The sequence below is a fragment of the Microcaecilia unicolor genome, chromosome 2 (genome assembly GCF_901765095.1).
Source record: "Microcaecilia unicolor chromosome 2, aMicUni1.1, whole genome shotgun sequence".
Lineage (NCBI taxonomy): Eukaryota > Metazoa > Chordata > Amphibia > Gymnophiona > Siphonopidae > Microcaecilia > Microcaecilia unicolor.
The window spans coordinates 258,524,360-258,538,482 of NC_044032.1; the positions used below are offsets into that span (position 1 = coordinate 258,524,360).

General features: G+C 43.5%; 1 protein-coding gene across 1 annotated transcript in view; it reads right to left on the bottom strand.

The window, feature by feature from the left end:
* LOC115463477 (plexin-A3-like) overlaps window positions 1-14,123 on the bottom strand; it is a 362,021-nt gene that overhangs the window by 50,521 nt on the left and 297,377 nt on the right. Inside the window, 1 exon segment of the mRNA XM_030194015.1 lies at window positions 6,083-6,325. Within this exon segment, the coding sequence (XP_030049875.1) occupies window positions 6,083-6,325 (243 nt within the window).

Below are 14,123 nucleotides of genomic sequence, written 5' to 3' on the forward strand. Positions count from 1 at the left end.
AACAATCAAGTGGTGATGTTTTATATAAACAAGCAAGGTGGCACAGGATCCAAAACTTTGTCAAGAGGCTCTTCAAATTTGAACCCTAGCACTTCAGATCAATTCATTTCTGATTGCCACATACCTTCCAGGCATTCAAAACGCTACAGCAAAGTCGTCAGATGCAACTTCTCGAGTGGTCCTTAAAGACCACCATTACGCTTGACCTCTTCCTTAAATGGGGGACACCAACATTAGATCTCCTTGCTTCCCCAGTCAACTACAAATACAGCCGGTTTTGCTCTAAGCTTCCAGCTCAAAACAGACTAGCATCAGACACATTTGTAATAATACGGAAGCATCAGTTCCTCTACGCTTTTCCTCCTCTGCCACTCATTCACAGAATAGTCCAGAAGATTTTGCAAAACAAACCAAAGATTATACTCATAGCTTCAGATTGGCCACATCAACCCTGGTATCCTCTCCTTCATCATATGGCCATCAAGCTTCCAATCCATCTACCTCCACACCCAGATCTAATTACACAAAACAAGGGAACTCTTCGTCATCCAAATTTAAGATCACTTGCTCTAAAAGCCTAGCTACTAAACCCGAATTAGATCATCATTTTGATTTTTCTCCAGCTGTCCTTGACGTGTTGTTGGCAGCCAGAAAGGACTCAATCAGAGAGCCTTACCATTTTAAGTGCAGAAGCAACATCTTGGCCTATCTGTTAAATCTTTCCAATTCAGGTTTATCTACTTCGTCAGTGAAAGCGCACTTGTCAGCATTGGCTGTTTTCCATGATTTCTACAATGATTAACCAATTACTAGAAATCTGATTGTTAAGAGATTTATGAAAGGTTTTACAAATGTAAAACCTCCTCTTACAACCACCGACACCATCGTGGGATTTAAGTCTAGTGCTTAAATGTCTCACTCTACCCCCATTTGAACCTCTACATTACGTTTCTCTAAATTTTCTCACCTGGAAAGTGGTGTTTCTCATTACTATATCTTCAGCTTGTCATATCAGTGAGATACAAGCTTTAGTTTACCATCCACCATAAATGCAAATTTTAGATAATAAAGTAATTCTGAGAACTCATCCAAAGTTCTTATTTAAGGTAGTTTCAGATTTTCACCTTAATCAACCTTTAGTACTTCCTGTTTATTATCCACCTCCGCATCATTTATCTGAAGAATTGTTACATACTTTAGATTGCAAACGTCTTCTACAAATCTATTTACAACGCACATCACATACAGAGAGACCATCTCAGCTGTTTCTCTCTATTCATCCGAATCGTAAGAACTACCGTGTTTCTAAAAGGACTTTGTGCTCCTGGGCTGCAGACTGCATTAACTTTTGTTATAAGCAGACAAGTATGTCACCAATACCACAAATTACTGCTCATCATCCACGTGCTATGGCGACCACCAGAACACACTTGCACAAAGCATCTATTCAGGACATTTGTACTGCGGCCACTTGGTCCACGACACATACATTTGCTAGGCACTATTGTTTAGATCAACCTGGTTATTCTGATTCTGTTTTTGTACATTCAGTATTAAAGTCTATTAGATTGTAAGCTCTTTGAGCAGGGACTGTCTTTCTTCTATGTTTGTGCAGCGCTGCGTATGCCTTGTAGCGCTATAGAAATGCTAAATAGTAGTAGTAGTAGTAGTATTTTCATGGCGTGACCTAAACTTGGTGCATTCCTTTGTGAAAGAGGTCTTTGATTCTCTATTTGTCTGGTTTTGTTCTCTGGATCTGAAGATCAGTCTGGATAAGACCAACATGTTGTGGGTAGGGAATGGCTCATTAAATGCACCAAACATGTCCCCTAAATTAGCAAGAGCTACAATATCCCTAAGGAAGAGATAGTTATTGGGGATCTAGTTAAGAGGATAATATCTGCATAAGAAAAATATTTAATTCCAAAAGATTTCAGCACTTTCCCCATACCACTAAAATAAAAACTGAAAAGAATGGGATATGGTGGAGAGTCTTGTGGTACCCCGAACCTCATGGATCAAGAGCGAGACCGAGGCTGCTGCATTTTACCTTTACTGACCTATTTTACAAGAATCCTGTGAACTACCTCATCATTTCTCCTGCAACGCCCACTACAGCGAGCATCGCCAACAGAGATTCGTGGTTCACCAGGTCAAAAGCAGCTGACAAATCCAACTTCATTACAAGGACTTGGTAATGTTTCTCAAGTGATAAGTGAAGTTCAGACAGAAGCCCTGCCATTACTGTTTCCATTCTAAAGAAAGGGCAAAATCCTGATTGCATAGGGTCCAGTAACTGATAATGATCCAGACAGTCCTGAAACTGACTAACAACTACTGCTTCCATGATTTTCGATAAAGTGGGAATATTAGCTACCAGGCGGTAGTTGTTGTAGAGAGTTCTGTCGAGAATTCTGTGAGTATGAAATCTGTTTTACTCTTTTGGGATCCTGCCAGATTCATGTGACCTGGATTGTCCACTGTTGGAAACAGAATTCTGGGTTAAATGGGTTTTTGGTCTGACTCGGTATGGTGATGCTTACATACTTAGGCATTATAACAAAGCTGTGCCATTATGGATCAGACCAAAAGGTCCATCAAATCTAGCATCCTGTTTCCAACAACAGCCAATCCAAGTCACAAGTACCTGGCAGAATCCCAAGAAGCAGATCAATTTTTTACTGCTTATACCCAGAGATAAGCAGTAGCTTTCCCATGCCTACATGGCTAATATCAGGTTATGGATTTTTTTCTCCGAGTTTGTTTAAAACCCTGTCTAAACCCATCTATGCTAAGTGCCTTGATAATATCTTCCAACAAATGTCAGAGCCTAACTGTATTTTGAGTGAAAAATGCTTTCTCCAATTTGTTTTAAATGTACTACTTAATAGTTTCATGGAGAGTCCCTTAATCCTAGTACTATTCATAAAGGTAAATAATAATTTCCTATTTCATCACTGCACCCCACTTATGATGTTATACACCTCTATCATATCTCCCCTTGGCATTCTTTCTCCCAACCTGTTTAGCTTTTCTTCATAAGGGAGGGAACTAGCTGTTCCATACCCTTTAACATTTAGATTGCCCCCCCCCCCCCCGGTACCAGATGGGATGACCAGAATTGCACACAGTGCAGTGGTGTGATCGCACCATGGATCTAATCAGAGACGCTGTATATTCTCCGTTTTATTCCTTTCCTCAAAACAAGTCAATTAGCTTTCCAAAAAGAGGAGGTTTTCACCTTAAACAGCTCTCCCTAGGTGCTCAAAATTTCTCACATTACAAATAAATACATTTACTAATTGTAAGCTTTAACAAGTTTTTTATAGTCATGTTTATGCTTATTTCCACAATTTGATATACAGCATATCTGTGCACAGGTCATAGCGGTTTACAACAGTAAAATATAATCATAGAAGAAAAGGAAAGGAAATCCATTTAAAATAGGAGACAACACTTCCAATCATCAAAAAAGGCTAGGTGAAATAGCATAAAACAAACTGGAGATTTATCAGCATATACGCAACTGCACATCATAATTCAGAGACTTCAAAGGCAAGCTGGAAAAAATGTGTTTTAAGGAGAATTTTGAATTTAATCAAAGAAAGTTCCAAATGAATAGGTAATTATTCCATACATATGGTGCTAAAAAAAAGAAAGAAAGCTGATCTCCATGTTGACTCATGGATGTGAGCCCATTTTGGTGGGGGAAACACCAATTGGTGTGCATCCATGGAACAAAGAGCATGAGACAGAGTGTACGGAACTGTTAAAGAGGAAAGACATGGTGGCACATCTAAGTGGAGAGCTTAATGTAAAACGCAGAAGACCTTAAAACCAAATACAAAACTTAACTGGTAACCAATGCAGACACATAAGAACTGGAGAAGCATGAGTTTAAATTTTTGCTTTGCATAAAAAGCGAGCTGGGGAATTTTGAAGGGTTTGTAGATGCTGTAGTTGGAAGGAAGAGATACCACAATACACCATATTGCAGTAATCTAGACATGACATAATAAATGCATGAATCAGAGTTTGCAAAGAAGAGAAATCCAAGAATTTACTAACAGAACGAAGACAACAGAGCCAATAGAAACCTAGTTTAACTACCTGAGAAACCTGTTTGTCAGAAGAGATTTGAGAATTAATCAGTACTCCAAAGTAAGAAAATCAGTCAACAGTGGCAATTGAAGTATTGAAGAGTACTGTTATCTGGGTGGGAGTGGGATATAAGCCAGTTATCCAGCAAGCAATTGTTTTAGATGGATTCAACACCAGTTTATAAGCAGTAAGCGAGATGGAAAGAGATAGAAGACAAGACTGAAGAGGAGTTAGAGCTGGAGAAACTGGGCATGTTGGAAAATCATTAGGATGTTACCAGTGTAAAAGAAGAAATCTTATCTTAAAATTTGTAATAGTACAGCCAGGGGACTCAAAGATATTAAATAGGGGTGGAGACAGAATACAGCCCTATGGAACATCATAGAACAAGGATATTTCAACAGATCTAGAAGTAATGGTAGAAACTGAAAAAAAGCGCAGTTCCAAAGGTACAAAGAGAACCAATTAAAAACACTGCCAGATAAACCAACAGATTGAAGACAGAAAGGAGAAGTGCATGATATACCAAGTCAAAAGCTGCTGCAAGGTCTAAAAAAAACTAGAAGAACAATGACACCAGCATCTAGGGAAGAATGAAGTTCACTGATGAGGGCTGTACTGGTAGTCTCTGTGCTGTGATCTGACCAGAAATGGGTCTAACAAGGATGAAATATGGACAATTGCTCAACTCAACAGAGGAACTGATGGAACACCATTCTCTCTGTGACTTTAGCAACCATACTAAGATTAGAGATTGGATGGTAATGTTCTGGGAGTAGAGGACCCAGAGATGTTTTTTTGATAATGGGCTTAACTACTGCTGATCTCCAGGACAAGGAAAATATAGCCAAGAGACTGAGAAACCATGTGGAGGAGCAGAGGAAGTAGGTCAGGTTTGGACCACAGTAACCAGCTGGAGAGAATCAGGTCAAGCTGCGAGACGGTGAGGCACATATCATGAAGAGTTGTAGTTATATAGGTGAGTGAGGGGGAATTAAATGAAGTCCAAAATGTACCCAAGCGTTGTATTAGCCATGTTGGTCTAGGTTGGAGACAAGGTGTCGTGCAACACAGTAGAATTATGGAGCTATGTTACCTTACTGGAGAAAAAGTGGCAAGTGAATCAGCAGAAGGCATCATCAATAGCTGGCTTGATGGCTTACAGGCAGAAAGCTGAGCAATAATATGGAATAATTTCTTGTTTGGGTTATTTGAATTAGCAATAAATTTGGAGAAATAGGTTAGCTAAGAAAACCTAACTTCAGACTCGTAGCGGCCAATATTCAGACTGCGGGAGTTAGCCAGACTGACTCCTGCAGTTGGCGCTCAGCCTGGATATTCAGTGCTGGGCCGTTTCCGGTGACCAGCACTGAATTTATTTTTGCTGGTTTAAACTTGACTGGCCAAGTCAATAGTCAGTGCTAGCCGGTTAAGCTATTTCGGCAGCCTTATCTGGCCGCCAAACTTTGCCAGCGATGCGCTAAATATTAGCAGATAGCCAGCTATATCGCGCAATGTAACCAGTTATCTACTGAATACTGCACTAAACGGCAATATTCAGCAGGCGATAACCAGCAATCTCCTGTTGAATATTGCTAGATAGCCGGATAAGTGCCATTTAACTGGCCAGGTGTCGTTCTAGCTGGTTAAATGGTTTTAAACATTGGATGGGTAGTGCCTGTTATAGCTTTTGAAGATATGTAGAGATGCAGAAGTTCACAGTTTATGCCACTGGTGTTCTGCTCTTAAAACTGTCATAAATCTTATCCTTCTAGTGGAGGCTGTGTGTGTCTCTCTTCTACTATTCTCAGCAAACATCTTTCTCAGTTTACTGATTTCACCACATTTTCTCACTCAGTTACTGCAAACTGGCAATGGAAGACAAGTCCAGGCTATATTCTCTCCAGAAGTTACCCATGATACTTTGCAGTGTGGTGAGAAATGTGAATGGGGAGGTAGAGATGAGGAAATGGGACATTACCTTCAGGATGACATGGGACCCAGGTTTCAGCTCCAGGATGCCAGAAGGACCAAAGGACTCAAAAGAAGGGTCACGGTAATATGTGAAGGGAGTCATATTCAGTGCCACAACAGACTTCACATTGTCCAGCACAAAGCCAAACTCATCAGGGTTCACCCCATCCTCCGGGAAAGACCCCTTTTTCCCATAGATGATCCCTGGAGCTTTGCACACCATCACCGTATCGTTCTGAGTCCAGCAGATCTGTGGAGAAAAACAAGAGTGGAAGTTAAAGTGGATCTTGCCAGAAGGAGAAAGAAAGGATCAGGTGACCTCCTACAGTCCCTTCCAACCCTATCTTTCTTTGATTCTTTGTGACAGTTCCTTCTAGCCTTATCAAGATAACTGCTTGAGCTCATTCCCAGCTCCATCCTTCTATGATTTGTGATGACTCAAAATCTTTTCAAGAAGTTTTTCATGATACTAGATGATTTCTTGAGGTCAGTTCTAAGCTCTAATATTCTATGATTCAAACTGTTGTGATCTCCTCCATCCCTCACCTTGATACTAAGTGATTTCCAGCTCTTTCTATGATATTATGTAACTTCCCGAGATCCCTACCGATCCCCTTCTTTTCATAATTCTAGAAGACAATCCTCCCAAGCTCCCTTTCCAGCCACTTCTATGATTAAGGTTATTACTTTTCAATTTAAACATGACTAAGATAGAGAGGCAGTGTTAGGAACATGGATGAGACTGGGCAACAGACATTAGGGAGGAGTGAGCTGATGTTCATTAAAACACGTAAATTTATAAGCTGATTTACCCAATGTAGCAGACAATCAGGGTGGAGGACAACTGGGCAGACTAGACAGGTGAACCAGTCCTTATCTGCCATATAATATGACACCGTGCACATTGATTAGCTTGTGACTGATCAATGATATTTACTTTTATGGGTATTGCTGTAAGCCGCTTTCATCTTTGATAGGAAGGCGACGTATAAATAAAACTGTTGATTAAAAAATGTAATAACCCATACATATATCAAACTGATTTATTTTTATAACTTTGAAAGAGCTTTCACTTGCAGGCTCTCTAGTTGAGTTATTACTTGAACAGCACTACCTCGCTGCCAGCCAGCTACCCTACTTTCTAGCACACTTTATGAAATAAAGGGGCTTATGTTTTTGGTTTGCCAGGTGTGCCCCATAGGTGGGGACTTGTAGCAGGCAGGTAGACAAACCAAGAATATAAGTGGTAGGAAAAAGACTGCCACAGCAGTCAGGGCCGGTCTTAGCAAGTGCTAAGACCAATTTGGTGGGGCCCCATCCTAGTCCCGCCCCACCTAGCTCCACCCCATTGACAATTAATACCTTTATTTAAATTTAGATATTAGATATGTATCATATGTCAAAGAATTTTAGATATTAGATATGTATCATATGTCAAAGAATAAAGTGGTTGCTCAAAGCATATACTAACCACAATAGCTCAACTGCAAAACACTATGCACCAATTTGTGCAAAAACACACTCAGAACCTTACTGTACCATAAATATTACACTGGGCAGACCCTAATACACCAATATACCGCCCATACGGAAAATGCAGACCGTCAACAATATGAAACAAGGGATCATATCACAATTCTCATGTAGAGCCACAAAACACCTTTTTAGGGTGGATAGTGTTCACAATGAGCTCATTTTATTAACGACCATATATAGATCCTTCAAGAGGTAGTGTGTCATGATTTAGGCTCTACACCCTTTCTGATGTTTTGGTGCCACCTCAGTAAGGCCAACACACAATCTCTCCACTGCAAAACACTATACACAAACTTGTGCAAAAACACACTCATAACCTTACCAAACCATAACAGCACTAATTCCAAGGACAGGACGAGCTACAACCTTATGCGTGGAAAGGCAGCACTATAATTACACCGGGCTCTAAAACACCAGTACACAACCTAGTGAAACAACAACAAAAAAAAAAAACACAACAAAAAAGGCTGCAAATACTACACGCTAGCAGAATACTGCACCTTGATCACACATGAAAAACATCAGATAAAGTTACCTCAAGAAGTCAGACTCAGCATGCAGCAATACCCCACATGCACTCCATTCACACAAGTCCTCTGCATGCACTCTACTCCCCATCTTCCAATGTACCCTTCTGACGTCAGTCCTCTGTATGCACCCCACTTCCACCCTCATGCACCCCACTGACATCAGTCCTCTGCATGCACCCTCCATGCACCCCATTCATTCATATCAGTCATATGCATGCACCCACTCACATCAGTTTTCTGTATGTACCCCACTGACATCAGTCCTCTGCATGCACCCTCCATGCACCTCATTCATTCATATCAGTCATCTGCTTGCACCCCACTCACATTAGTCCTCTGCGTGAACCCCACTTCCAACCCCTGTGCATCCCACTTCCCATCAGTCCTCTGCGTGCACTCAACTCCCATCCGTCCTCTAGGAGAATAGCACTCCTCATCTCCACTCGCATCGCTCCTCCGCGTGCATCTCTCCCCCTGCAGCCCCCTCCCCGTGTATCAGGCCAGATCTCCCCAGAACTCCTGTGATGCACCTGGCGGGAACTCACGCGATCCTGAAGAAGGGTCTCTCCGTCCTCACCATGAGTCTACTCTCGGGATCCAGCAGGGTCTCCCCGCAAACCTGGGGCACGGCAGGAACAGGAGCCCGCAACACAGGCAACAGCAGCAGCAGGCGGCCGCCAAGAACACCTGATCAAGGGAGCTGCGCCACCAAGCTCCCCAGCTTCAAGTTCTCCCTTCCTTGTCTTCACACAGTGTCCGTCCCGCCTTCGCGGAAACAGGAAATACGTCATCGTAAAGGCGGGATGGACACTGTGTGAAGAGGAAAGGGAGAACTTGAAGCAGTGTCTTCACGTCGCTCATGCTACTGAAAAAAAAGGACAGGCAGGCTCAACACTCTTGCGTGGGGGGGGGGGGACGGAACGGAGGTGGGGGACGGAGCGGAGGAGGGCTGCCGGTCAGGCGAGGGCAGGAAGGAGGCGTGCCGTGCGGGGCCCCCTTGACCGCGAGGCCCTATGCGGTCGCCTCGCCTTAAGACCGGCCCTGACAGCAGTGATCCCAAAATTAACAAGAACCCTTCAAAAACAAACTCCCATAAATGCCAACAAATCTCCAGTAAAGAGTTTCCACTGAATCTAAATGTAGATCCCCCCCCCCCAAAATGAATTAATTATTCTTATATATACCAAAATAATTAATATAATTTGAAATATTAGGAGTCCCCAGTGTATTAAACCCACATGTGGAGAGTGGTCTCACAATATAATGGCATTATTCAGAACCAGATGGGCTAAAACAGTCAACACAGCCTCCTCTCATGGTTGTTATGCCAGTGTGTTCACATCCACCATCAATGGGTCTCCTATTGTGTATTTAAAGTGTATAAAATGTTCAAAGTGTATATAAACCAATATGTATCACAGTCATTCAAAAATCACAGTCTTATAAAGATTCAGCTTCAATGTTAGTCATTCCAAAAATCCAACAATATACAACTATGCAGAAAAGCAGTAACAAAAACTGGTAAGTTCTTATAAATTCTTCCCATATATCAATAACTTATCTGGATCACTGAAGATATGAGTTGCTGAGCCAGATAATGTTGCTTAGCAGTGATCCAGCAGTCCAAATCCCACCAGACCGAAGACCCAGTCACACACTCACTGTGGCAGGTTGATCCAGTCCCTGCCACCTGAAGATGAACTGGAACCACTGGAAGCACCTTTACTTCTTCTCCCTTCCCAAATACACCCCTGCCTTCACACCCAGTCCCTCTCTTCTCTCCCATCCCTTCCCAAAGCAACTGCACGAGATACAAACGCACACATATACAAAGATGCAGGTCTTGGAGTCATAAATTGAGCTCTTGCCATGCAATTCTAAACTTGTTTTTGCACATACAGTGGTGGAAATAAGTATTTGATCCCTTGCTGATTTTGTAAGTTTGCCCACTGACAAAGACATGAGCAGCCCATAATTGAAGGGTAGGTTATTGGTAACAGTGAGAGATAGCACATCACAAATTAAATCCGGAAAATCACATTGTGGAAAGTATATGAATTTATTTGCATTCTGCAGAGGGAAATAAGTATTTGATCCCCCACCAAGAGATCTGGCCCCTACAGACCAGGTAGATGCTCCAAATCAACTCGTTACCTGCATGACAGACAGCTGTCGGCAATGGTCACCTGTATGAAAGACACCTGTCCACAGACTCAGTGAATCAGTCAGACTCTAACCTCTACAAAATGGCCAAGAGCAAGGAGCTGTCTAAGGATGTCAGGGACAAGATCATACACCTGCACAAGGCTGGAATGGGCTACAAAACCATCAGTAAGACGCTGGGCGAGAAGGAGACAACTGTTGGTGCCATAGTAAGAAAATGGAAGAAGTACAAAATGACTGTCAATCGACAAAGATCTGGGGCTCCACGCAAAATCTCACCTCGTGGGGTATCCTTGATCATGAGGAAGGTTAGAAATCAGCCTACAACTACAAGGGGGGAACTTGTCAATGATCTCAAGGCAGCTGGGACCACTGTCACCACGAAAACCATTGGTAACACATTACGACATAACGGATTGCAATCCTGCAGTGCCCGCAAGGTCCCCCTGCTCCGGAAGGCACATGTGACGGCCCGTCTGAAGTTTGCCAGTGAACACCTGGATGATGCCGAGAGTGATTGGGAGAAGGTGCTGTGGTCAGATGAGACAAAAATTGAGCTCTTTGGCATGAACTCAACTCGCCGTGTTTGGAGGAAGAGAAATGCTGCCTATGACCCAAAGAACACCGTCCCCACTGTCAAGCATGGAGGTGGAAATGTATGTTTTGGGGGTGTTTCTCTGCTAAGGGCACAGGACTACTTCACCGCATCAATGGGAGAATGGATGGGGCCATGTACCGTACAATTCTGAGTGACAACCTCCTTCCCTCCGCCAGGGCCTTAAAATGGGTCGTGGCTGGGTCTTCCAGCACGACAATGACCCAAAACATACAGCCAAGGCAACAAAGGAGTGGCTCAGGAAGAAGCACATTAGGGTCATGGAGTGGCCTAGCCAGTCACCAGACCTTAATCCCATTGAAAACTTATGGAGGGAGCTGAAGCTGCGAGTTGCCAAGCGACAGCCCAGAACTCTTAATGATTTAGAGATGATCTGCAAAGAGGAGTGGACCAAAATTCCTCCTGACATGTGTGCAACCTCATCATCAACTACAGAAGACGTCTGACCGCTGTGCTTGCCAACAAGGGTTTTGCCACCAAGTATTAGGTCTTGTTTGCCAGAGGGATTAAATACTTATTTCCCTCTGCAGAATGCAAATAAATTCATATACTTTCCACAATGTGATTTTCCGGATTTAATTTGTGATGTGCTATCTCTCACTGTTACCAATAACCTACCCTTCAATTATGGGCTGCTCATGTCTTTGTCAGTGGGCAAACTTACAAAATCAGCAAGGGATCAAATACTTATTTCCACCACTGTATCTATCACATGGAAGAGTTTACAGATAACATTTTGAGATTATAGAATAAACATTTTCTTTTGATTGCAAAAGCGTAGTTAGAATAAATACTTTAAAGAGGTAATTCATTTTTTTTATGTTTCAACACTTTTATTGAAGTTTCAACATATCGAACATAACCATCCAGTTAAGTAAATAACAATACAAATTTGCCAACTAAACGCAATAGAAAAATAGAGATCATCCAAACCTTCATCAGCATTTTTCCTATTTTTATTTCCTTCCCCTCCCCCCACTGTCAGCGTTCCCAAAACAAGTATCTTACCCAAACAAGTACATTCATCATTGGCGCAGCCATAAACCTACTACCCCCCTCCCCCCGCCCCCCCCCCCCCATATACAGAACCCCACCCGTCCCTCCTACAACCCAACACCCCCACCCTTTCAGAAGCTATCAAGACTCAGCTCTCAACATTTAGGTAATTCATTTTATTTCATAGCTATAAAAAATATGGAAATGATGGGAGTGATTCAGCATAACCATGGGGTAGCAACTTTTAGAGAGAACTTTTGGAGGCCATGGTGGTTCAATTCCCACTGCAACTCTTGACCCTGGTCAAGTCCCTTAACTCTGCATTGTCCCAAGTACAAAACTTAGATTATGAGCCACTAGGGATAGAGAAAGTACCTGAATATAATAAATGTAAACCGCTCTGGTTGTAGCACAGTAATTCATGACCCCTTTAACTGTGCTCAGGTCTCTGGGCTGAGGATGGAAATTGCTCAGCTTGGGGTGGAACTGGTTAAAATTAAGGGGGTTTCTCTCCATATCCAGAGTCCACTAACCAGCTTATAATTGAAAAGAAAAACGCCTATATTGCGACCCAAATCGGGAGATAGACGTTTATCTCACAAAAACGAATAAAGCGGTATAATCGAAAGCCGAATTTGGACATTTTCAACTGCACTCCGTCGCGGATGCGGACAAAGTTGATGGGGGCGTGTCAAAGGCATGGTGAAGGCGGAACTGGGGCGTGGTTATCGGCCGATGAGAGATAGGCGCCTTTCGCCGATAATGGAAAAAAAATATGCGTTTTTAGCGAGAATTTAGGGCACTTTTCCTGGACCCTGTTTTTTCCACGAATAGGGCCCCAAAAAGTGCCCTAAATGACCAGATGACCACTGGAGGGAGTCGGGGATGACCTCCCCTGACTCCCCCAGTGGTCACAAACCCCCTCCCACCACAAAAATATGCCGTTTCACAACTTTTTATGTTCACCCTCAAATGTCATACTCACCTCCCTGGCAGCAGTATGCAGGTCACTGGAGCAGTTATTAGGGGGTGCAGTGGACGTCAGGCAGGTAGACCCAGGCCCATCCCCCCCCCCCCCCACCTGTTACACTTGTGCTGGTAAATAGGAGCCCTCCACACCGCCCCCCAAAACCCACTGTACCCACATGTAGGTGCCCCCCTTCACCCCTTAGGGCTATAGTAATGGTGTAGGCTTGTGGGCAGTGGGTTTTGAGGGGGATTTGGGGGGCTCAACACACAAGGGAAGGGTGCTATGCACCTGGGAGCTCTTTTACCTTTTTTTTTGTTTTTGTAAAAGTGCCCCCTAGGGTGCCCGGTTGGTGTCCTGGCATGTGAGGGGGACCAGTGCACTATGACTCCTGGCCCCTCCCACGAACAAATGCCTTGGATTTATTCGTTTTTGAGCTGGGCGCTTCCATTTTCCATTATCGCTGAAAACCAAAAACGCCCAGCTCACAAATTGTCGAATAAAACATGGACGTCTATTTTTTCCCAAAATACGGTTCGGTCCGCCCCTTCACGGACCCGTTCTCGGAGATAAACGCCCATGGAGATAGACGTTTTCGTTCGATTATGCCCCTCTAAGTCTGTCCCCCCTCTTGTACAGTATCATAAAAATGAGGAGTACGGATCCAAGATGGCCGTCTGACCAGACGTGTGTGCGAGAGCTCCAAAGTTTATCCGTCTCTGGGCTGGCGACACGGAGCGCTCCCCGAGAGTAATGGGGAAGAGGAAAGGCAAAACTGTAGCTCCTACCTCCTCGAGCACAGTTAATGTGCCCACCAAGTCACAACCCACGTTGGAGAGCTATGGAATCCGCCCACCGGGAACGCCGGCTCTAGCTTCTAGAAGCTCCACAACGCCATCTTTGGAGCACAGCACAGAGGGAGCCTCATTGAGCCCCCTTGCTGGTTTGACCCCTCCACAACCTGGGAGAATTAGCGGGACTGAGAGCGGGCCGTAAGAGGGAGCGACCGGAGTTGTCGACTTTCCGACGGCTGTGGGAGGACCAGCCCTCGCTTCAACCCCAGATACTGTAACAACAGAAGGGGGTTATTTACCCCTAGGAATAATCCAGGGAGAGTTTTCTTCTGGATTAGGAAGAGGTCCGTCAAAACCGGAAAAAGTCACTATGGACACTCTCTGGGAGCCCATCCAAGGAGTAAACACGTCTCTACAGCAGATATTTAATTATGCTCAAACTGAAA